Below are 27,699 nucleotides of genomic sequence, written 5' to 3'. Positions count from 1 at the left end.
CATATGTAATAAATATCTTCAAGAAGGTGTAGCTTCACATGTAACAAATATCTACATAAATGTGTACCATCATATCTAACACATTTCTACATAAATGTGTATCATATCTAACAAATGTCTACATAAATGTGTACCATCATATCTAACAAATGTGTAGCTTCATATGTAACAAATATCTACATGAATGTGTACTTTCATATCTACCAAATGTCTACATAAATGTGTATCATCATATCTAACAAATGTCTACATAAATGAGTACCATCATATCTAACAAATATCTACATAAATGTGTACCTTCATATCTAACAAATGTCTACATAAATGTGTACCATCATATCTAACAAATGTCTACATAAATGTGTACCATCATATCTAACAAATGTCTACATAAATGTGTATCATCATATCTAACAAATGTCTACATAAATGTGTACCATCATATCTAACAAATGTCTACATAAATGTGTACCATCATATCTAACAAATGTCTACATAAATGTGTACCATCATATCTAACAAATGTCTACATAAATGTGTACCTTCATATCTAACATATGTCTACATAAATGTGTACCATCATATCTAACAAAGGTCTACATAAATGTGTACCATCATATCTAACATATGTCTACATAAATGTGTACCTTCATATCTAACAAATGTCTACATAAATGTGTACCATCATATCTAATAAATGTGTACCATCATATCTATCAAATATCTACATAAATGTGTACCATCATATCTAATAAATGTGTACCATCATATCTAATAAATGTCTACATAAATGTATATTATCATATCTCACAAATGTCTACATAAATGTGTACCTTCATATCTAACATATGTCCACATAAATGTGTACCATCATATCTAACAAATGTGTACCTTCATATGTAACAAATATCTACATGAATGTGTAGTTTCATATCTACCAAATGTCTACATAAATGTGTATCATCATATCTAACAAATGTCTACATAAATGAGTACCATCATATCTAACAAATATCTACATAAATGTGTACCTTCATATCTAACAAATGTTTACATAAATGTGTATCATCATATCTAACAAATGTCTACATAAATGTGTACCATCATATCTAACAAATGTCTACATAAATGTGTATCATCATATCTAACAAATGTCTACATAAATGTGTACCATCATATCTAACAAATGTCTACATAAATGTGTACCATCATATCTAACAAATGTCTACATAAATGTGTACCATCATATCTAACAATTATCTACATATATGTGCACCATCATATCTAACAATTATCTACATAAATGTGTACCATCATATCTAACAATTATCTACATAAATGTGTACCATCATATCTAACAATGATCTACATATATGTGCACCACCATATCTAACAATTATCTACATAAATGTGTACCATCATATCTAACAAATGTCTACATAAATGTGTACCATCATATCTAACAAAGGTCTACATAAATGTGTACCATCATATCTAACAAATCACTGAACTGTTTGCAAACTGAGATGCGTAATCGCTCACACTGGATGCCATACACAGAAGGAGAATCGGCGCCTAACATTGGATGGTGCAAGTTTCAATGGTGCAAGAGGAAGTGAACACTATTGTGACCACTTTGCGCATGACTCTGAATCAGACCCAAAACCTTTCTTCTTATTAAATTAAAATCTTAATCCTTTATTCCCCTGTTTCATTTAAAACAGACCAGGAAAATACTTTAAACAATATATATATTGTGCAAAAAGAAAGAAACAATGTGAATCAATAATTATCTGTGTTGTTTTATCCTATCCCTATTTTTGGAGTCTTTTGTTGGGTTACATTTTAAAAACGTTAAATTATATTCAAACTATATTGAAGAATTAGAGTGGAACCTGGAAACAGAATCATTCATTTCAGATGCTCATTGATGTTAGATGGTTGTGCCTGTCCTCTGTAGCACAATTTTGTTTTTAATAAGGTAAAGGAAAATCCTTGTGCAACCAGTTTATAAGAATGAGGCAAAGAACTGTTGGCGTTTTGTAAACCACATGAGACTGGCGCTGTCTCTAGCATTACCACATTTACTGGCATCGTGTTCCGTTACGGTGGCATTATCTGTATTGTCTGGTTTCTGTTGTGCAACACACAAGTAAGTCTACAAGCGCTAGCATTAAAAAACCGGCAGAAAAGCCGCCAGTGGGTGTGACTCCGGGACACCCTAATGTTATACTCACTTGGCTTCACCTTACGAGAAGATGGTTCCCACTGAATGCCGAGGTTCTGAGCTAAACTCTGCGCCAGCTGCTGCGCCATCGCCATTAGAAACCCATACTGTGGATATAATTGGCATAGAAAATATAATTTTTTTTCCATCCACAATATAGTTACATCAATAAAATCATATTTATTTTTATGTAGTGTGTTTGTAAATATTATACATATAAGAAAACACCCGTATATATGTGTAAATGCAAATATTATTCATACAATATAAACGTTACCTCATTTACACCAACGCCTCTGGATGTAGAACACACGCCTCCAAAAAAACTCATACTGCTTCTCTTGTAGTGGAAAGTTCCGTTCCTTATATACAAGGCAAACAATATATTATATAATATAGTACAATAAGACATAATGGGGCTGATTCTGTGTCTGACGCAAATGCGCATGTAGCAGCGTCTATTGGTGGTCACCTGTCCGCGAAGTCTGCGAATATTGCTACAAACTCCCTCCCTTGTCGCTAAATGTGCGAGGACACTTTCAGCACCCGTGCACCCTGTAATACCGATTGGTGGGTCCTTAAACATCACAATGGGTTGCACAATCCAAAATTGCACCAGGACCATGGCCAGTGCAGTCTCCCTGTCTGACCACGGCCTCCTATGCCAGAGGACACGCCAGCGATACTCCCATAATACGCCCACTGAACGGGTCATTATGGTCACCGGCCAGGAATGCCCATAACTTTTCAGCCAACATTCTGACACCGTCTGCCCCAATCGCAATAGCATCTTTGTGCATAACCCTGTGTTAGGCATTTGGCGTTTTAGGTTTTCTGAATATTTTGCACATGTATATTTTCGAATAAGGGGTCAACTACATCATCTTTCGGTGCGGATTGCATGTGGTTCAATAGAAGTAACTATAGTCAGTAACAATAGTAAGTGTTAGTCATCTGCAGTGAGATATAATCTGTAACAATAGTAAATATTAGTCATCTGCAGTGAGATATAATCTGTAACAATAGTAAATATTAGTCATCTGCAGTGAGATATAATCTGTAACAATAGTAAATGTTAGTCACCTGCAGTGAGATATAATCTGTAACAATACTAAATGTTAGTCATCTGCAGTGAGATATAATCTGTAACAATACTAAATGTTAGTCATCTGCAGTGAGATATAATCTGTAACAATAGTAAATGTTAGTCACGTGCAGTGAGATATAATCTGTAACAATAGTAAATGTTAGTCACCTGCAGTGAGATATAATCTGTAACAATAGTAAATGTTACTCATCTGCAGTGAGATATAATCTGTAACAATAGTAAATGTTAGTCATCTGCAGTGAGATATAATCTGTAACAATAGTAAATGTTAGTCATCTGCAGTGAGATATAATCTGTAACAATAGTAAATGTTAGTCATCTGCAGTGAGATATAATCTGTAACAATACTAAATGTTAGTCATCTGCAGTGAGATATAATCTGTAACAATACTAAATGTTAGTCATCTGCAGTGAGATATAATCTGTAACAATAGTAAATGTTAGTAATCTGCAGAGAGATATAATATGTAACAATAGTAAATGTTAGTCATCTGCAGTGAGATATAATCTGTAACAATAGTGTTAGTCATCTGCAGTGAGATATAATCTGTAACAATAGTAAATGTTAGTCATCTGCAGTGAGATATAATCTGTAACAATAGTAAATGTTAGTCATCTGCAGTGAGATATAATCTGTAACAATAGTAAATGTTAGTCATCTGCAGTGTTATAATCTGTAACAATAGAAAATGTTAGTCATCTGCAGTGAGATATAATCTGTAACAATAGTAAATGTTAGTCATCTGCAGTGAGATATAATCTGTAACAATAGTAAATGTTAGTCATCTGCAGTGAGATATAATCTGTAACAATAGTAAATGTTAGTCATCTGCAGTGAGATATAATCTGTAACAATAGTAAGTGTTAGTCACCTGCAGTGAGATATAATCTGTAACAATAGTAAATGTTAGTCACGTGCAGAGAGATATAATCTGTAACAATAGTAAATGTTAGTCATCTGCAGTGAGATATAATCTGTAACAATAGTAAATGTTAGTCATCTGCAGTGAGATATAATCTGTAACAATAGTAAATGTTAGTCATCTGCAGTGAGATATAATCTGTAACAATAGTAAATATTAGTCATCTGCAGTGAGATATAATCTGTAACAATAGTAAATGTTAGTCATCTGCAGTGAGATATAATCTGTAACAATAATAAATATTAGTCATCTGCAGTGAAATATAATCTGTAACAATAGTAAATATTAGTCATCTGCAGTGAGAAATAATCTGTAACAATAGTAAATGTTAGTCATCTGCAGTGAGATATAATCTGTAACAATAGTGTTAGTCATCTGCAGTGAGATATAATCTGTAACAATAGTAAATATTAGTCATCTGCAGTGAGATAGAATCTGTAACAATAGTGTTAGACATCTGCAGTGAGATATAATCTGTAACAATAGTAAATGTTAGTCATCTGCAGTGAGATATAATCTGTAACAATAGTGTTAGTCATCTGCAGTGAGATATAATCTGTAACAATAATAAATATTAGTCATCTGCAGTGAAATATAATCTGTAACAATAGTAAATGTTAGTCATCTGCAGTGAGATATAATCTGTAACAATAGTAAATGTTAGTCATCTGCAGTGAGATATAATCTGTACCAATAGTAAATGTTAACAATCTGCAGTGAGACATAATCTGTAACAATAGCAAATGTTAGTCATCTGCAGTGAGATATAATCTGTAACAATAGTAAATATTAGTCATCTGCAGTGAGATATAATCTGTAACAATAGTGTTAGTCATCTGCAGTGAGATATAATCTGTAACAATAGTAAATGTTAGTCATCTGCAGTGAGATATAATCTGTAACAATAATAAATGTTAGTCATCTGCAGTGAAATATAATCTGTAACAATAGTAAATGTTAGTCATCTGCAGTGAGATATAATCTGTAACAATAGTAAATGTTAGTCATCTGCAGTGAGATATAATCTGTAACAATAGTAAATATTAGTCATCTGCAGTGAGATATAATCTGTAACAATAGTGTTAGTCATCTGCAGTGAGATATAATCTGTAACAATAGTAAATGTTAGTCATCTGCAGTGAGATATAATCTGTAACAATAGTAAATGTTAGTCATCTGCAGTGAGATATAATCTGTAACAATAATAAATATTAGTCATCTGCAGTGAAATATAATCTGTAACAATAGTAAATGTTAGTCATCTGCAATGAGATATAATCTCTAACAATAGTAAATGTTAGTCACCTGCAGTGAGATATAATCTGTAACAGTAGTAAATGTTAGTCATCTGCAGTGAGATATAATCTGTAACAATAGTAAATGTTAGTCATCTGCAGTGAGATATAATCTGTAACAATAGTAAATGTTAGTCATCTGCAGTGAGATATAATCTGTAACAATAGTAAATGTTAGTCATCTGCAGTGAGATATAATCTGTAACAATAGTAAATGTTAGTAATCTGCAGTGAGATATAATCTGTAACAATAATAAATGTTAGTAATCTGCAGTGAGATATAATATGTAACAATAGTAAATGTTAGTCATGTGCAGTGAGATATAATCTGTAACAATAGTAAATGTTAGTCATCTGCAGTGAGATATAATATGTAAATGTTAGTAATCTGCAGTGAGATATAATATGTAAATGTTAGTAATCTGCAGTGAGATATAATATGTAACAATAATAAATGTTAGTAATCTGCAGTGAGATATAATATGTAAATGTTAGTAATCTGCAGTGAGATATAATATGTAACAATAGTAAATGTTAGTAATCTGCAGTGAGATATAATCTGTAACAATAGTAAATGTTAGTAATCTGCAGTGAGATATAATATGTAAATGTTAGTAATCTGCAGTGAGATATAATATGTAAATGTTAGTAATCTGCAGTGAGATATAATATGTAAATGTTAGTAATCTGCAGTGAGATATAATCTGTAACAATAGTAAATGTTAACAATCTGCAGTGAGATATAATCTGTAACAATAGTAAATGTTAGTCATCTACAGTGAGATATAATCTGTAACAATAGTAAATGTTAACAATCTGCAGTGAGATATAATCTGTAACAATAGTAAATGTTAGTCATCTGCAGTGAGATATAATATGTAAATGTTAGTAATCTGCAGTGAGATATAATATGTAAATGTTAGTAATCTACAGTGAGATATAATCTGTAACAATAGTAAATGTTAGTCATCTGCAGTGAGATATAATCTGTAACAATAATAAATGTTAGTAATCTGCAGTGAGATATATGTAACAATAATAAATGTTAGTCACGTGCAGAGAGATATAATCTGTAACAATAGTAAATGTTAGTCATCTGCAGTGAGATATAATCTGTAACAATAGTAAATGTTTGTCATCTGCAGTGAGATGTAATCTGTAACAATAGTAAATGTTAGTCACGTGCAGAGAGATATAATCTGTAACAATAGTAAATGTTAGTCATCTGCAGTGAGATATAATCTGTAACAATAGTAAATGTTAGTCATCTGCAGTGAGATATAATCTGTAACAATAGTAAATATTAGTCATCTGCAGTGAGATATAATCTGTAACAATAGTAAATGTTAGTCATCTGCAGTGAGATATAATCTGTAACAATAGTGTTAGTCATCTGCAGTGAGATATAATCTGTAACAATAATAAATATTAGTCATCTGCAGTGAAATATAATCTGTAACAATAGTAAATGTTAGTCATCTGCAGTGAGATATAATCTGTAACAATAGTAAATGTTAGTCATCTGCAGTGAGATATAATCTGTAACAATAGTAAATGTTAGTCATCTGCAGTGAGATATAATCTGTAACAATAGTAAATGTTAACAATCTGCAGTGAGACATAATCTGTAACAATAGCAAATGTTAGTCATCTGCAGTGAGATATAATCTGTAACAATAGTAAATATTAGTCTTCTGCAGTGAAATATAATCTGTAACAATAGTAAATGTTAGTCATCTGCAGTGAGATATAATCTGTAACAATAGTAAATATTAGTCATCTGCAGTGAGATATAATCTGTAACAATAGTGTTGGTCATCTGCAGTGAGATATAATCTGTAACAATAGTAAATGTTAGTCATCTGCAGTGAGATATAATCTGTAACAATAATAAATACTAGTCATCTGCAGTGAAATATAATCTGTAACAATAGTAAATGTTAGTCATCTGCAGTGAGATATAATCTGTAACAATAGTAAATATTAGCCGTCTGCAGTGAGATATAATCTCTAACAATAGTAAATGTTAGTCACCTGCAGTGAGATATAATCTGTAACAGTAGTAAATGTTAGTCATCTGCAGTGAGATATAATCTGTAACAATAGTAAATGTTAGTCATCTGCAGTGAGATATAATCTGTAACAATAGTAAATGTTAGTCATCTGCAGTGAGATATAATCTGTAACAATAGTAAATGTTAGTCATCTGCAGTGAGATATAATCGGTAACAATAGTAAATGTTAGTAATCTGCAGTGAGATATAATCGGTAACAATAGTAAATGTTAGTAATCTGCAGTGAGATATAATCTGTAACAATAATAAATGTTAGTAATCTGCAGTGAGATATAATATGTAACAATAGTAAATGTTAGTCATCTGCTGTGAGATATAATATGTAAATGTTAGTAATCTGCAGTGAGATATAATATGTAAATGTTAGTAATCTGCAGTGAGATATAATATGTAACAATTATAAATGTTAGTAATCTGCAGTGAGATATAATATGTAACAATAGTAAATGTTAGTAATCTGCAGTGAGATATAATATGTAAATGTTAGTAATCTGCAGTGAGATATAATATGTAAATGTTAGTAATCTGCAGTGAGATATAATATGTAACAATAATAAATGTTAGTAATCTGCAGTGAGATATAATCTGTAACAATAATAAATGTTAGTAATCTGCAGTGAGATATAATATGTAACAATAATAAAAGTTAGTCATCTGCAGTGAGATATAATATGTAAATGTTAGTAATCTGCAGTGAGATATAATATGTAAATGTTAGTAATCTGCAGTGAGATATAATATGTAACAATAATAAATGTTAGTAATCTGCAGTGAGATATAATATGTAACAATAGTAAATGTTAGTAATCTGCAGTGAGATATAATATGTAAATGTTAGTAATCTGCAGTGAGATATAATATGTAACAATAATAAATGTTAGTCATCTGCAGTGAGATATAATCTGTAACAATAGTAAATGTTAGTAATCTGCAGTGAGATATAATCTGTAACAATAGTAAATGTTAACAATCTGCAGTTAGATATAATCTGTAACAATAGTAAATGTTACTCATCTGCAGTGAGATATAATCTGTAACAATAGTAAATGTTAACAATCTGCAGTGAGATATAATCTGTAACAATAGTAAATGTTAGTCATCTGCGGTGAGATATAATCTGTAACAATAGTAAATGTTAGTCATCTGCAGTGAGATATAATCTGTAACAATAGTGTTAGTCACCTGCAGTGAGATATAATCTGTAACAATAATAAATGTTAGTCATCTGCAGTGAGATATAATCTGTAACAATAGTAAATGTTAACAATCTGCAGTTAGATATAATCTGTAACAATAGTAAATGTTACTCATCTGCAGTGAGATATAATCTGTAACAATAGTAAATGTTAGTCATCTGCAGTGAGATATAATCTGTAACAAAAGTAAGTGTTAGTCATCTGCAGTGAGATATAATCTGTAACAATAGTAAATGTTAGTCATCTGCAGTGAGATATAATATGTAAATGTTAGTAATCTGCAGTGAGATATAATATGTAAATGTTAGTAATCTACAGTGAGATATAATCTGTAACAATAGTAAATGTTAGTCATCTGCAGTGAGATATAATCTGTAACAATAATAAATGTTAGTAATCTGCAGTGAGATATATGTAACAATAATAAATGTTAGTCACGTGCAGAGAGATATAATCTGTAACAATAGTAAATGTTAGTCATCTGCAGTGAGATATAATCTGTAACAATAGTAAATGTTTGTCATCTGCAGTGAGATGTAATCTGTAACAATAGTAAATGTTAGTCACGTGCAGAGAGATATAATCTGTAACAATAGTAAATGTTAGTCATCTGCAGTGAGATATAATCTGTAACAATAGTAAATGTTAGTCATCTGCAGTGAGATATAATCTGTAACAATAGTAAATATTAGTCATCTGCAGTGAGATATAATCTGTAACAATAGTAAATGTTAGTCATCTGCAGTGAGATATAATCTGTAACAATAGTGTTAGTCATCTGCAGTGAGATATAATCTGTAACAATAATAAATATTAGTCATCTGCAGTGAAATATAATCTGTAACAATAGTAAATGTTAGTCATCTGCAGTGAGATATAATCTGTAACAATAGTGTTAGTTATCTGCAGTGAGATATAATCTGTAACAATAGTAAATGTTAGTCATCTGCAGTGAGATATAATCTGTAACAATAGTAAATGTTAACAATCTGCAGTGAGACATAATCTGTAACAATAGCAAATGTTAGTCATCTGCAGTGAGATATAATCTGTAACAATAGTAAATATTAGTCTTCTGCAGTGAAATATAATCTGTAACAATAGTAAATGTTAGTCATCTGCAGTGAGATATAATCTGTAACAATAGTAAATATTAGTCATCTGCAGTGAGATATAATCTGTAACAATAGTGTTAGTCATCTGCAGTGAGATATAATCTGTAACAATAGTAAATGTTAGTCATCTGCAGTGAGATATAATCTGTAACAATAATAAATACTAGTCATCTGCAGTGAAATATAATCTGTAACAATAGTAAATGTTAGTCATCTGCAGTGAGATATAATCTGTAACAATAGTAAATATTAGCCGTCTGCAGTGAGATATAATCTCTAACAATAGTAAATGTTAGTCACCTGCAGTGAGATATAATCTGTAACAGTAGTAAATGTTAGTCATCTGCAGTGAGATATAATCTGTAACAATAGTAAATGTTAGTCATCTGCAGTGAGATATAATCTGTAACAATAGTAAATGTTAGTCATCTGCAGTGAGATATAATCTGTAACAATAGTAAATGTTAGTCATCTGCAGTGAGATATAATCTGTAACAATAGTAAATGTTAGTAATCTGCAGTGAGATATAATCTGTAACAATAATAAATGTTAGTAATCTGCAGTGAGATATAATATGTAACAATAGTAAATGTTAGTCATCTGCTGTGAGATATAATATGTAAATGTTAGTAATCTGCAGTGAGATATAATATGTAAATGTTAGTAATCTGCAGTGAGATATAATATGTAACAATTATAAATGTTAGTAATCTGCAGTGAGATATAATATGTAACAATAGTAAATGTTAGTAATCTGCAGTGAGATATAATATGTAAATGTTAGTAATCTGCAGTGAGATATAATATGTAAATGTTAGTAATCTGCAGTGAGATATAATATGTAACAATAATAAATGTTAGTAATCTGCAGTGAGATATAATCTGTAACAATAATAAATGTTAGTAATCTGCAGTGAGATATAATATGTAACAATAATAAATGTTAGTCATCTGCAGTGAGATATAATATGTAAATGTTAGTAATCTGCAGTGAGATATAATATGTAAATGTTAGTAATCTGCAGTGAGATATAATATGTAACAATAATAAATGTTAGTAATCTGCAGTGAGATATAATATGTAACAATAGTAAATGTTAGTAATCTGCAGTGAGATATAATATGTAAATGTTAGTAATCTGCAGTGAGATATAATATGTAACAATAATAAATGTTAGTCATCTGCAGTGAGATATAATCTGTAACAATAGTAAATGTTAGTAATCTGCAGTGAGATATAATCTGTAACAATAGTAAATGTTAACAATCTGCAGTTAGATATAATCTGTAACAATAGTAAATGTTACTCATCTGCAGTGAGATATAATCTGTAACAATAGTAAATGTTAACAATCTGCAGTGAGATATAATCTGTAACAATAGTAAATGTTAGTCATCTGCGGTGAGATATAATCTGTAACAATAGTAAATGTTAGTCATCTGCAGTGAGATATAATCTGTAACAATAGTGTTAGTCACCTGCAGTGAGATATAATCTGTAACAATAATAAATGTTAGTCATCTGCAGTGAGATATAATCTGTAACAATAGTAAATGTTAACAATCTGCAGTTAGATATAATCTGTAACAATAGTAAATGTTACTCATCTGCAGTGAGATATAATCTGTAACAATAGTAAATGTTAACAATCTGCAGTGAGATATAATCTGTAACAATAGTAAATGTTAGTCATCTGCGGTGAGATATAATCTGTAACAATAGTAAATGTTAGTCATCTGCAGTGAGATATAATCTGTAACAATAGTGTTAGTCATCTGCAGTGAGATATAATCTGTAACAATAGTAAATGTTAGTCATCTGCAGTGAGATATAATCTGTAACAATAGTAAATGTTAGTAATCTGCAGTGAGATATAATCTGTAACAATAATAAATATTAGTCATCTGCAGTGAAATATAATCTGTAACAATAGTAAATATTAGTCATCTGCAGTGAGATATAATCTGTAACAATAGTAAATGTTAGTCATCTGCAGTGAGATATAATATGTAACAATAATAAATGTTAGTCATGTGCAGTGAGATATAATCTGTAACAATAGTAAATGTTAGTCATCTGCAGTGAGATATAATCTGTAACAATAGTAAATGTTAGTCACCTGCAGTGAAATATAATCTGTAACAATAGTAAATGTTAGTCATCTGCAGTGAGATATAATCTGTAACAATAGTGTTAGTCATCTGCAGTGAGATATAATCTGTAACAATAGTAAATGTTAGTCATCTGCAGTGAGATATAATCTGTAACAATAATAAATATTAGTCATCTGCAGTGAGATATAATCTGTAACAGTAGTAAATATTAGTCATCTGCAGTGAGATATAATCTGTAACAATAGTAAATGTTAGTCATCTGCAGTGAGATATAATCTGTAACAATAGTAAATGTTAGTCATCTGCAGTGAGATATAATCTGTAACAATAGTAAATGTTAGTCACCTGCAGTGAGATATAATCTGTAACAATAGTGTTAGTCATCTGCAGTGAGATATAATCTGTAACAATAGTAAATGTTAGTAATCTGCAGTGAGATATAATCTGTAACAATAATAAATATTAGTCATCTGCAGTGATATATAATCTGTAACAATAGTATGTGTAAAGGTGCGTACACACTAGACTATGTACTCACGATGCGATATTGTGAGCGATTTCCCTTGAACTCTCCCCGGCACCTCCCTGGCTCTCCAGGACACGATATGGTGATAAAAAGTGTTCAATCTGACTAAAAGCTATCTATTGCACCAAATCGTGTATGAGATTGGCAAATCTTACATGCAGCACGCAAGATATGAAGATGCGATGTACGACCAGCGGGTACGAGCATCGGCATCGGCATCGTGAGTGAACATTCACGATTTATTTGGACATTTACATGAATTGTCGTTCCGATGCATCGAAATCGGGCGAATCGTGTAAAATATCGTCTAGTGTGTACTGTGTAGGCACCTTTAGTCATCCGCAGTGAGATAGACCTGTTAGTACATACGTGAGGAGGTGGACAGCATCGGCGTGTTGCCTTATGTGATTCTGACGATATTTGGAGAAGTCATGTAACATCTTCATGGGATCAGGGCCTATTGTAATACGGTCCTTATCATTCCATGTTTCTACGGCCACCAAAACCACACGAGTGTTCAGTTGTTCTTTATAAATCTGCAGGTATAAATGGAATGCATTCAGGAAGAGCACACACATAATCCCGGCACAATAAGGGAAGGATGCTACTGGGAATAGGGAATGACTATATAGGGGAGGTGCACATACCTTATGTGTTTCTCTACTCAACAGAGACCTAGCTCTCAAACCCAGCGGCTGGCAATTCCACTGGTCAGTGGTCTTATAAAACGTACAGCTGCTATGTATTATCAGCCTATTTACATATAGTGGCTTCAGCATAGCCAGTAACCCGTACTACAATATATTGTGTACAGTGGTGACCATAGACACTGCTTCCTCTGTGCCTCATTCTGAGTTGGTCGCTATGCCAGTATTCAGGCAGATGGCATGGCACAAGAGAGCCGCCAGATCCCTGCACCAGGCATCGCCGCAAAATTGCATCACAGTCGCAATGTGGTGCCACAAGTACGCACCAGGAGACTGCGCTGATTAATGAGATGTGTGACACCTGTATATCTGTGTGCTCCTGAGTCTGTATATGGGAGACTGCGCTGAGTAATGTGATATGTGACACCTGTATATCTGTGTGCTCCTGAGTCTGTATATGGGAGACTGTGCTGAGTAATGTGATATGTGACACCTGTATATCTGTGTGCTCCTGAGTCTGTATATGGGAGACTGTGCTGAGTAATGTGATAGGTGACACCTGTATATCTGTGTGCTCCTGAGTCTGTATATGGGAGGCTGCGCTGAGTAATGGGATATGTGACACCTGTATATCTGTGTGCTCCTGAGCCTGTATATGGGAGACTGCGCTGAGTAATGTGATATGTGACACATGTATATCTGTGTGCTCCTGAGTCTGTATATGGGAGACTGCGCTGAGTAATGTGATATGTGACACCTGTATATCTGTGTGCTCCTGAGTCTGTATATGGAGACTGCACTGAGTAATGTGATATGTGACACCTGTATATCTGTGTGCTCCTGAGCCTGTATATGGGAGACTGCGCTGAGTAATGTGACACCTGTATATCTGTGTGCTCCTGAGTCTGTATATGGGAGACTGCGCTGAGTAATGTGATATGTGACACCTGTATATCTGTGTGCTCCTGAGTCTGTATATGGGAGACTGCGCTGAGTAATGTGATATGTGACACCTGTATATCTGTGTGCTCCTGAGTCTGTATATGGGAGACTGCGCTGAGTAATGTGATATGTGACACCTGTATATCTGTGTGCTCCTGAGTCTGTATATAGGAGACTGCGCTGAGTAATGTGATATGTGACACCTGTATATCTGTGTGCTCCTGAGTCTGTATATGGGAGACTGTGCTGAGTAATGTGATATGTGACACCTGTATGTCTGTGTGCTCCTGAGTCTGTATATGGGAGACTGCGCTGAGTAATGTGATATGTGACACCTGTATCTCTGTGTGCTCCTGAGTCTGTATATGGGAGACTGCGCTGAGTAATATGATATGTGACACCTGTATATCTGTGTGCTTCTGAGTCTGTATATGGGAGACTGCGCTGAGTAATGGGATATGTGACACCTGTATATCTGTGTGCTCCTGAGCCTGTATATGGGAGACTGCGCTGAGTAATGTGATATGTGACACCTGTATATCTGTGTGCTCCTGAGTCTGTATATGGGAGACTGCGCTGAGTAATGTGATATGTGACACCTGTATATCTGTGTGCTCCTGAGTCTGTATATGGAGACTGCACTGAGTAATGTGATATGTGACACCTGTATATCTGTGTGCTCCTGAGCCTGTATATGGGAGACTGCGCTGAGTAATGTGACACCTGTATATCTGTGTGCTCCTGAGTCTGTATATAGGAGACTGCGCTGAGTCTGTATATGTGACACCTGTATATCTGTGTGCTTCTGAGTCTGTATATGGGAGACTGCGCTGAGTAATGTGATATGTGACACCTGTATATCTGTGTGCTCCTGAGTCTGTATATGGGAGACTGCGCTGAGTAATGTGATATGTGACACCTGTATATCTCTGTGTGCTCCTGAGTCTGTATATAGGAGACTGCGCTGAGTAATGTGATATGTGACACCTGTATCTCTGTGTGCTCCTGAGTCTGTATATGGGAGACTGCACTGAGTAATATGATATGTGACACCTGTATATCTGTGTGCTTCTGAGTCTGTATATGGGAGACTGTGCTGAGTAATGTGATATGTGACACCTGTATATCTGTGTGCTCCTGAGTCTGTATATGGGAGACTGCGCTGAGTAATGTGATATGTGACACCTGTATCTCTGTGTGCTCCTGAGTCTGTATATGGGAGACTGCGCTGAGTAATATGATATGTGACACCTGTATATCTGTGTGCTTCTGAGTCTGTATATGGAGACTGCACTGAGTAATGTGATATGTGACACCTGTATATCTGTGTGCTCCTGAGTCTGTATATGGGAGACTGCGCTGAGTAATGTGATATGTGACACCTGTATATCTGTGTGCTCCTGAGTCTGTATATGGGAGACTGCGCTGAGTAATGTGATATGTGACACCTGTATATCTGTGTGCTCCTGAGTCTGTATATGGGAGACTGCGCTGAGTAATGTGATGTGTGACACCTGTATATCTGTGTGCTCCTGAGTCTGTATATGGGAGACTGCGCTGAGTAATGTGATATGTGACACCTGTATATCTGTGTGCTCCTGAGTCTGTATATAGGAGAGTGCGCTGAGTAATGTGATATATGACACCTGTATATCGGTGTGCTCCTGAGTCTGTATATAGGAGACTGCGCTGAGTAATGTGATATATGACACCTGTATATCGGTGTGCTCCTGAGTCTGTATATAGGAGACTGTGCTGAGTAATGTGATATGTGACACCTGTATATCTGTGTGCTCCTGTGTCTGTATATGGGAGACTGCACTGAGTAATGTGATATGTGACACCTGTATATCTGTGTGCTCCTGAGTCTGTTTATGGGAGACTGTGCTGAGTAATGTGATATGTGACACCTGTATATCTGTGTGCTCCTGAGTCTGTATATAGGAGACTGCGCTGAGTAATGTGATATGTGACACCTGTATATCTGTGTGCTCCTGAGTCTGTACATGGGAGACATACAAGTGCCATATATAAAATTAATCAGCACAATCTCCTGATGCGTCCTAGCAACATTGCGACTAAGGCGCATTTTCGGGAATCTAAAACGCACAGGATCGAGCGTCCCAAGAGGGGCCGTTTGGCGCAGACCGCAACAAGCATGTATGAGGACACGTGTATCACAGTGATGAGTTAGTAAATAAACTGCACATTAGATGTAATTTGCTTATATGATTGTACTGGTAGATTGGTAAGCAGCAATAGATAAAGTTACAATATGATTTAATATTTTTTTGGACTCCTTAAATGAACAGGATGATGATACTTCAATTCAACATGACCTGGTGACTAGTAAGATTTCTCTAGTGTATCACAAACTGGCAAACACTGTACTCTGTCACCCCTGCCAGGGGTGGGATCAGGCGCAAAATCGGAGGCATCTCACGATCTCCCACAGACCGCGCTTGCGTCGATAACCGGAAATGAGGTCTGCTCACGCATCGCAGAAAGCGGTCGCTGTGGCAAGGCGTTCCGTACGAGTTGGTTGTCAAGGGGACTTATCCTTATGTGAAATGGATGTTTCTGGGACGCAAATGAGCAGTTACCAGCAGATGCACGGAACAGATGTGACGTAGCTGAGACGCCTGTTTCAGACGCGTCTTTTGCACCCAGCATGCGACGGGTGTGAGTGCCAAAACGAATGATGACGCCGTGAGTGGAAAAACCAGAGGGAGGCGCGACAAAACACAGACGCAAGCCGCACGGATAAGCGCATAGACGGATGGATGCGCGCATTAGCATAAGGAAGTAAATCTGGCTGCTGTACATTTGCGCAATTGCGGCTATTTTGAGAATCAGGCCCAAAGTGACTGGATAAGGCTACATGCCAAAGGCTGAAACAATGGTTCTGATACGCTCCTAAGTGATTTCATTGTAGAACGACAGAAGTAATAAGTACGGTGCTTTAACCGACAAATGACGACACTTTTTAATCATTTGAAATATTTTAGCTGTGGAAAATTCCATCATTTTGCTTTAACGGTAAATAAATAAAATCCTTATTTTCAGAATAAATGTACTTTGTAAATGTGCCGATGTCTTCTGAACATCTTGAAGATGAGATGATTATAATAACGTAAAATGCGCTGAATAAAATGTGTCATAGAAGTGATACAAACACGGAGGCTTCTATCGCCAGCCTTTCATGCTGTCAATTGCTCTCAATGACCCTCATCCTACAATTACAAGACGGATATAAAACCTTCAACCAAACACCCAGATGAACTGTCAGATGCATTAAGTAGAAGCACACAATTATATATATATATAGTACAATTGCTAGAGCCCCCTCATCCTCTATGTGCTGGAGCCCCCTCGTCCTCTATGTGCTGGGGCCCCCTCATCCTCTATGTGCTGGAGCCCCCTCGTCCTCTATGTGCTGGAGCCCCCTCGTCCTCTATGTGCTGGAGCCCCCCTCGTCCTCTATGTGCTGGAGCCCCCCTCGTCCTCTATGTGCTGGAGCCCCCCTCGTCCTCTATGTGCTGGAGCCCCCTTATCCTCAGTGACGCAGGTCCATTCATCTCCAACTTTACATTCTACACTCAGTTATGTAACATTTACCAGATGTTTTCATTCCACACACATACGCTGTACACACACATACGCTGTACACACACATACGCTGTACACACACATACGCTGTACACACACAGACGTACGCTGTACACACACACACGCTGTACACACACACACACACACCCTGTACACACACACACATGCTGTACACATGCTGTACACACGCTGTACACACACACACACATGCTGTACACACACACACACATGCTGTACACACACACACACATACCCTGTACACACACATGCTGTACACACACACACACATGCTGTACACAGACGCTGTACACACACACACACATGCTGTACACACGCTGTACACACACACACACACATGCTGTACACACACACACGCTGTACACACACACGCTGTACACACACACACACATGCTGTACACACACACACACGCTGTACACACACACACACACACATGCTGTACACACGCTGTACACACACACACATACGCTGTACACACACAGTCTGTATAATAAATATATATGGGTTGGGTACGGGATCCCGGTGAACAGGATCCCGGCGGTCAGAATACCGACAGCGGCAGGCCGACAGGATTAGGCAAGTATCCTAACCCTCACCCTAACCCAACTTTCCCACAGCCTAACTCTCCACCCCTCTGCAGCTTAACCCTAACCACCCCCCTAATGCCTGGGTGAACAATATGTCCCTTGTTTTACCCACAAAATCAACTTGGTGGTTCAGAATATTTATTTAAATTAAAGGGGCATGCAGGAGATGCGGTCTGTGGCCATAAACATTTCTGGACATTTTTGTCATTCAGCAACCACATGTCAAAGATTACAGCAGCTGTGGCAGTTCAACTTCCAACATGGCATATCAGGAAACATATGTTTTTATTATTCAAGAGGCCTGAGGGAGTTGGAGTATGTATGTAGTTGAAACCAGAGAAAGGAAGATTTGGTTAGTAGTAAATTAAATTTTTTGAATCCGAAGCAAATTTATGAGGGAGGAGGGGAGGGGAGGTGAAGAGGGAAGGCATTTACAAAAAATATTTAAAATCATTCATATCAGTCCTTGCCCCAGAAGAATCCTTGAGCTCTATGCCTGCTGCTACTGCTAGGAGTGGATTTTCATCCCAGAAGGGGACCAGGAAGACCACTAGTAGTAAAAAAATTGACTGTTAAACAATCCTTTGCAAGGGGGAGCAAGAATGACAGCAGTCACCCATTTGCACAGCGGATCACTGACAACATAACATCTATGCTGGTATTTGATGTGCGTCCTATATCCGCCAATAATGCAGTGGGTTTTGGACAGTTAATTGAGGTCCTGTGTCCCCACTACCAAATCCCATCAAGATTCCACTTCACTAAAAAAGCAATGTCCAACCTGTACAGGGACATTAAAAACAACTTAATTAGTGGCCTCCAAAATGCGTTTTACCCACTGTCCACTTAACCACAGATATGTGGACAAGCTGAAGAGAGCAAATGAAAGATTTAAGATATAAGGTTTAAGTCATACTTTGTGTTCTTCTTCCCAACGGACACAGATCTGAAGAGATGCAAAGAGCAAATTGTCAGCTCAAGTGGCAAGTGATGCAGTGATGGCTTCTCCTTCAGCTTCTCCTGCAAGTGAATCTGCAGAGAAAAAACTAAACTTTCCCAAAAGACCCACTGGTGACGCATATAAGTCAACACAAAACACAAAAACTTTTTGGATGAATGCGCTGCAGATGACGTAACAGGGAGGAGATTCCTAGATTGTAAAGGTTCCTACCTCTACTTACTCTGGCTTTACAAAGGGGACAGATGACATGACAACTGTTGATGGGATTTGGGTAGAAATAATTCCACACATAAGAAGTGGATTTTTTTGTCTTGTGCCCAGACATGACAATGCGCTTTTCCCTTATCATGGGCAATAACTGTTTCTTCCACTGGTGCCTGATTTACACAAACAACATCCTCATCAACAACATCCTTATTAGCGTCAGCTACACAAATATCCTGCTCATCCTGGTGCACTTCCACAGATGCATCCTCTATTTCTATGTCAGCATGTTCACTTGTGCTTACATCATCATAAGAGGCAGAACCACCAGTCATAAATAAAGGCCAAGGCCTTAGCCTTTCCTTTTCACTTCATGTGGTAAAAGGCATATTGCCAATTTTATGTCTTTCTGCAGCTAACTTTCCCATTGATGTTTTTTTCTTTACCACTGTAAAAGATTGGTTCTTGATTTTAGATGCCCTGACTTAAGCCCTGTATGCCCTTGGTGTCTGCTTTAGTAGATGATGTAGATGGACTAGTATCGTCATGACTGGTGGCACTGGCAGCAGCTCCAGCACTAGTATGTGGTTCCTGCTCTTCTCTCAACTGATCGTTCTCCATATCAACCAACACGAATTAAGTGGGTTACAGCACACACGTCAATTTGTACCAATTTTAAATATTACACTGCGGTATCAATGACCTACAGTGTCACAAGATTTTTTATGAATAAGAATTACACACTGCGCTACCACTTAGTGTCACAAGATTTTTTTGAATAAAAAAGAACACACTGCGCTGCCACTTAGTGTCACAAAATTATTTATGAAGAAATCTTCATAAATAATTTTGTGATACTAAGTGGTAGCGCAGTGTGTTATTCTTTTCTTATTCATAAAAAATATCTTATGACACTGCACTACCCCTTAATGTCACAAGATTTTTTATGAATAAGAAAAGAATAACACACTGCGCTACAACTTACAGTGATCATTATGTTTTATATATAACACATGTTATTTAGCACTTTGTTGTGGTCTTGTAGTTGTCGTGCAGACTAATCATTTATTCACAATTGAGGAAAGAAGTGAAAAGTTGAATATTAGACTGCGCTACCACTTACAGAATCACAATATTTTTTATGAGTAAAACACTGCGCTACCACTTACAGTGGCACAATATTTTTTATGAAGATTAACACACTGCGCTACAATTTATAATGTCACAATACGTGATCGATAAACTGATGTCTGGTCGTCAATGTCACTCAATAATAATAGCGCAGCTAAGTTGCTAATGCGCGCACACAAAAAAAAATCTTTTTTTTTCTTGTGGATTGATAATATTAATTAAATTTCACTTTTATTTTTTTTTTACACTGGGGAAGAGCACCACTGAATGAGGCAGCAGCCCCTTGATGAACACCACAGACAGAACCCCTCTTTATGGACAACTAAGCACCCCTGACGAGTGCGGACAGACCACCTACAGAGTCACAAATACGTGGACGATAAACTGCGGCAGTGTCACCATACAATGATAGCGCAGCTAAGTTGCTAACGCACACACACAAATCAAAAAAAAAGAAAGACAAAAAGCACATTTATTTATTTTTTTACACAGGAAAAGCACCCCTATTTGATAGAGCGCTACCCCCCGCCCCCCCCCTGGACACACACCACCCCTTTATAGACTGCAGCCCTAGCCTGATGGACAGGACAACACAGCAGCTGCCACAGTTAATTGACAGGACAAGTGACACAGCGGCCAGGAAGATGGTTGCGATGGTCAAGACCATCGCGACCATCGGGTTTGCGATGAGACCCTTGTGGTAGGGTCTCGTTCCCACAAGCCCCAGAGAGATTTCGGCTCTAACCCCTTTGGTACGAGACCCGGAGCGATGGATTGCATGTCGCTATCCGGGGCTCGCGCTCGCGCACGACGGAGCTAGCATCGACCCGGTTGCGAGCACTCAGCACTTGCGACCGGGTCTGAATCAGGCCCAGAGTGCGACCGATGAGAGTATCAGTAATAGAGCTGGACTGGAACCGGTACTTAAACACAGGCTGGTAGGTGAGATCACTGGAAGGTAACGAACTACATTGTTTCGACAAGGTGCTTGAGTCAGGTGCAGGATGACATAGGTCAGGGATAGGATGAGGTGGTCATGTGAGCGCAGGAGACAGGTGGGGCCTGGATACTGGTGCTCACCTGACGGACTGTACGTAACACACACGGTGACCCAGACAGACAGTGACCCAGAGACAGTGACCCAGAGACAGTGACACACACTGAAAGTGACACAGCTAGACAGTGACACACAGACAGACTGACAGTGACACACAGAAATACAGTGACACAGCTAGACAGTGACACACAGACAGACACAGACTGACAGTGATACACAGACAGACAGTGACCCAGACAGACTGACACATTAAACCCTGTGGGGGCCTCTAGGCAGTCAAAATCTCAGCCCCCCCCCTCGCAAATTATCTCCTAATACATTTTTAATTTTACCAACCAACAACTTTAATAAACCAATTTTATTGCACAAAACAAACATCACCAATTATTAATTATCTAAGCTTTGTTTCTCGAGGTTTTTTGTTCGCGCGCTCTAGTGGGATAACATTCAACTGAGTATTGAGCACGTCGGCCGCTAGATGGAGATGACATCACTACTGTACATTACATGTACGATGGTTTGTGACTCTGATGCCTATGGTTTATGTACTTTAATGCAGACACTCACACACGGTCCTCAGGACCCCACACACGTCACATTTTCCAGGTCAGCCAGCAGCAGCACAGGTCCTTATTCATTATTATTTTCATCCATTGCAGCGGAGCCCCTAAAAGGTGCAGGGCCCATAGGCAAGTGGTTGCTACTCTGGCTATTTGGTAATCCAGCACTGCACTGACGCAGAGAGACCTACACTGCCAATGACAATCACACATTCTGTCTGTCACCCTTCAATCATCATTCTAGGGATAGACATGAAAGGCTGATATCAAATTGTTGGGCGTTTCCGTAGGGCGGATGGGAATATGGGTCCAGGGCATCACATAAAAACAGGCCCTTCATCATGACAACATGATTACCAGCCACTCACACATTGGCCATAAATTGTAAATAATAAACTTACATTTCAATTTTCCGCACAAAATAATTTTTCTACTTTTATGTATTTAGGGAGACATTGGGGCTGATCGTGTAGAGGGTGTACACACCCACATGGCACTGGCCAAACCCACACCGCACTGGCCACACCTCCTCTGCTTCCCAAAATAGGTCCTTGCTCATTTTCAGACCCTGGCACATGTGACCCTTAATCCGGCCCTTGGTTTCCGCCATTGTTGCATGCCTAACGATGGTATGTAACATTTCATTGATTAACCATTCAATGGTTTGGTACACTCGCAAAGCAGCTGTACCACCGACTCAGGGTTCCTCCTTGTGGCTGACATACCAAACATTGGTTAATTACCAATGTGCATGAAACAAGCAATGGCGGCAACCATCACCCTTCTGCCATCAAACTGAAAACCCATCAACACTGTTCTGAGAAAACCAATGATTGGGAAATATCGTGGCCATCTTACCTCATTCATATTACTCATCACTTCGGCATTGGACATGATAGTGCAGGAACTCCAGGAGACAAGCACTAAGCTTATCCGTAACAAGTCATAGTAACGCGTTTTACCGAATTATCCAATAGGCGATCTCCCTGTGCTCCTGTGCCGCCATGCTTGTGCCAGAACAGCGAGTAAAGGAGAGGAAGGTAGGAGGGGAAAGGGACAGCTCCTTCTGTCCTAATGCTCTAAAAACACACAAAAACAGACACAGACGCATTTTGCCTGCGTTTGTGTAATTATATCCATTTTGGTAAAACTTGCTGGTAATATAACCGGTATACAGTACATTAGATGGGAAACCGCCAGCAGTTCCATTACAGAAGTAAAAAAATGGATTGTCATATTAGATCAATGTCTACACTTACAGACTTCAGGACAATAAGGAACCTAGGGACCTGATTCAGCAAGGAACGCAGTTGTTATATGTACGCAATCGGCCGATCGTTGCGTTCTTCACATGAGTAAGCATCGCAATGTACGTCTGCGAACCAGTCGTTGCATTCGGGACTGCAGTGACTACACAGACCCATCGCAGAGTGATTGACAGGGAGTGCCGTTTGTGGATGGTGACGGGGGGGTTTGAACACTGTGGCATAAATTAGCCACTGCGTTACCATACGTAACCTGAGGCCTCATAGCGTGCGCTGAAGTTAGCAATTCCTGAGTACGGTCTGACCTGCCATAACTGTGCGTATGAGTCCGATGGTACTCGATTGTACCGATGTTTCCGTAGTCTTGCTAACTATTACGGCTGTGTGTGTAAAGAAAAGTGGGCGGCTTTATGTAGTGCTGCGTCGGCATTGAGATCGCTATGGATGAGCTTAATATCGTAGTGAACTGCGTGTGCGCCCTATATTGCGTACCGTAAATGAATCAGGCCCCGAGTGTAAGCCTTCAATCCCTTTTTATAAGTCACCAATTGACAGCAGTTGTGTCCAGAGCTTATTTATTTATACACATGGTTGTGAATGAATCTGCATTAGACCCAGGAGCCGCTCGGCCAGGTGGCATCACTGTACTGGTGTTTATTTACGCTTAGATCACTATAAAGTCATGTTCGGCGCTTGCAGATTAATGTGTATAAAGAAAACGGTTGATGTTTATCGCACTCCTCCTACGGCATACAGATGCCTGTGTACTGCGCTGAGCCAAGCGTGATGCCTATGGTGTGAACATCAACTTCACTAGAGATATTGATACATTGGTCATAACTGTGATTATGTATTTCTACCTGGGGGCATGGCCACAACAACTTGTGCAAGGGGCTAAGGGCCTGATTCAGAGCCGCTCGTAAGCGGCCGCTCGTTCGCTCTGAGCGATGTTCGCACAACTGCGCATGGCTCATAATGCGCATGCGCCAACCAGTCATTGTGGTCGGAAATCGAGCGCTCGTAAAACAACGAGGGGCTGCTAATTTGATTGACAGAATGTACCGTTTGTGGGTGGTAACAGCGGAACGTGCTTGAAAACGGGGGAGTGGAGATCCAAACGCAGGCGTGCCTAACGGTCAAAAGGGCGTTTAATGGGAGTGCATAATTAGTAAAGGAGCGTCATCGACCACGTCACTTGGTTGTCTTTTAGCCTGAACTGCTCGCAGTGATAGCGGTAAGAAAAAGCTACCACAAGCACTGCGAGCAGTTCAGACGCCTTTCGATGTACCCGATTAATCTAATAAATAACGGAGATGATGTATGATGCGAACGGCAAAGGGGCGTCTTTACAAACTAGCGAGCGCATTTTTCGGACGCTCGCTCAGACATAGAGGCGTCAACACACCGCAAAGAGCGAGCGCTCAATTTAAATATCCGGCCACTTTTTAAGAACGAGCGTCCGCAATTAGCATCCGGGTCTGAATCAGGCCCTATGTTTCCATGGTAGGATGGGCGGCATGACACACTTTGGCCAGGTAACTTTGTTGTACCCATACCACCCCCATGACCGCTCCTATTGGTTCATCATGTGCAGTGACGCCCTGTTTGTGCCGTTAGTCCTGGAGCTGAATAGGGCTTAATTTCTCATTACAGAAGAACATAGACGCCCGATATTATATTGGTGGGAATCAATATTTAGGGTTTGGTCCCGGCACGATTTTGATCTTTTATCGGCAATGTGATATAATGGCTGGAAACACAATAATTCGGCGCGTTAACAGTCAGATCTAAAATGGCAATTTACGCTCAAGGCAAAACTAACCTGCTGTTGTGGTAATGAAGATTGCCGCATTAAATATGGCTGCTAACTCTCCTAAATCTGGACACTTTGAAAAACCCACTACCCACTACATTTGCCCCCTTTGGGATTTTCGATCTAGCACAGGAGATTGTAAATGTGACCGGCCACGTTCTATAGATAAATCATTCAATAGAAGTCTCTAAATACACAATTAACTTGACTTTAGTCTTAAGAGAAACGCTAAAATGTTGTTTTTTGAAACAATTTTGTTACAATTTGATTTAAAGATTTATTTTATACCGGGTTTTGCTGCTTCTTACGCCTCGGATTGGTACAGCATGGATATCCTTAAGACGAGAACTGTTAAGGTGCGTATCATCCACTAAGTGAGATTTGCAGGCGATTGAACGATAATGACGTTGTTATCGTTAAATCGCGTGAAAATTGTGAATGCATCAGGCACATTTATGTCGGAAATGACCAGTGATGCGCGCGCCCGTGCGTCGTTTCCGACATCTATCATCGCCCGTACATACAGGTCAACCTGACGATCACATCAGGTTCAGCATGTACGGGGGATGATGGATGCCCCTACACTGACCGACTGAACATTCAGCGTAGGCACATCACAGACGGAGAAACGACTGCGCGATTACAATGCCGTAATTGTGCTCTCGTTTCTTTGTCTATTAGTGGATACGCGCCTTTAGAGGGCTTTCAGGGTAGAGTTTGAGAAACACTGAGGCCTGATTCAGATTTGGGAATAGAGTAAGATAGAGCATATAACTGTGCGCCTGGAGAAACCATGTTACAATGCAAGGGACATACATACATACATACGGTTACCTCACATGGCTGCTATTTCATGTAGCCCACGAATGCTGCACAGCTTTATTTTCAAACTGCAATTTAGATGTCAGTTTGGACACTCCCTCCCAGAACTAAAGGCCCCCATACATCAGAGATTGATTGCAGCAATCGTGCAATTTGCAATCGATTGTGTATAAAAATCTTTCCCTTTTTCAATCGATTGCTGATTGCAGAGATGCCACAATCGATTGAAGAAGGGAAAGATTTTTATACACAATCGATTGCAAATTGCACGATTGCTGCAATCGATCTCTGATGTATGGGGGCCTTAAATCTATCGTTCCTTTTGTATGCAATGAACAACCAACGATGCGCGCTCCCGCTGGACAATAACGATATCGTCCATCGGGCGTGCATGCAGGCCAATCTGGACGATATCGTTAATTTTCTATATGGGAGAACGATCGTTGGTGTGTGGATGAACAATATCATTCATCCAGCACACCAGGAATTTCAAGGGAGATTGTTCAGTGATATCGTTCGCTGAACTGATCGTCTCGTGTGTACCCAGCATTACTCTATTCCCAAAGCAGCATCAGCCCCACTGTACTAAAGTAGTTCACCATCCTCAAGTACCACCAGCAGGTCATGTTTTGTGGATTTCTTTAATCATGCACAGGTGAATTAATCTATTTTGCCCCTCTGCAATTATCCCACCTGCTTCCACTGACAGAAATCCTGAAAACATGACCTGTTGGGAAAACTTAAGCACTGAGGTTGCGAAACACTACCCTAAAACATTCCAGGAAGTAGCAGTGCCAGCGTGGTTATAAGCTCCTTTTATGAAGTGCAGTATTAGCTGATACTGTATAAAGTGCAAAAATATTTTTCCACAGGGAAATACTGAACTCACTATGCAGCTAATGGGGAATGATATTCTAACATCCCCCTTTTTGAAATGTGTTGGGACAATGAGCAAATACAATGACGCTGAAAAATAACGACAAATAATTTCTGTCAAACACACAAAATTATATAGATTAGTTACATACTCACAGAATCAACCAAGTTCACTACGGACTTTGCAAAGTTGCTGGTATGAATGTGAGAGGAACGTTGTTTCTTGTACTAGAACGAAAACAAGAAATGTATATTAGATTAATTACACAGACACTCAGCACCTGCTTCATGGTACATCTGGGATGAGGACAAAATACAGGATAAGCAATACTGCCACCTAGTGGTCGCTAGAAAGTTCAATCCTGAAAGGTTCTGTTAAATGTTGGATTTACATTTAGACGCGTGTAGTTATTTTTGCAAACAGTTCCTAGTTGATATGATTAAATCTTGACAAGTCCGTTTTTATTCTACCCGGTGAGGCAATTTTTAGGCTAATTACAGACCTGGTGGCTGCACACAGGGTAAAGCGACAGATCCTCAGGATGCTCCTGGGGGCTGTATAGGCTGCAGTATTCATACCGGCATGCCCAGAGGGTGCTGTTCTATGCACCCCTGCTAGCCAGAT

The 27,699-nt window shown here is 38.2% G+C and overlaps 1 protein-coding gene across 1 annotated transcript in view; it reads right to left on the bottom strand.

The window, feature by feature from the left end:
• The window catches only part of LOC148477110 (disintegrin and metalloproteinase domain-containing protein 23-like), a gene marked incomplete at its 5' end in the record, with an annotated part of 85,689 nt that extends 58,387 nt beyond the window's left edge, over nt 1-27,302 (bottom strand). The window contains 4 exons of the mRNA XM_088457200.1: nt 2,238-2,334; nt 2,505-2,589; nt 12,951-13,117; nt 27,231-27,302. Coding sequence (XP_088313326.1) covers nt 2,238-2,334; nt 2,505-2,589; nt 12,951-13,117; nt 27,231-27,302 — 421 coding nt within the window. The remainder of the gene's footprint in view (nt 1-2,237; nt 2,335-2,504; nt 2,590-12,950; nt 13,118-27,230) is intronic.
• Nucleotides 27,303-27,699: the final 397 nt, after the last annotated feature.

The sequence above is a fragment of the Taudactylus pleione genome, unplaced genomic scaffold (assembly GCF_031769625.1).
Source record: "Taudactylus pleione unplaced genomic scaffold, aTauple2 ptg000746l, whole genome shotgun sequence".
Lineage (NCBI taxonomy): Eukaryota > Metazoa > Chordata > Amphibia > Anura > Myobatrachidae > Taudactylus > Taudactylus pleione.
Note: the sequence above shows the minus strand (reverse complement) of the source record. Positions and strands in the feature narration are given on the sequence as shown.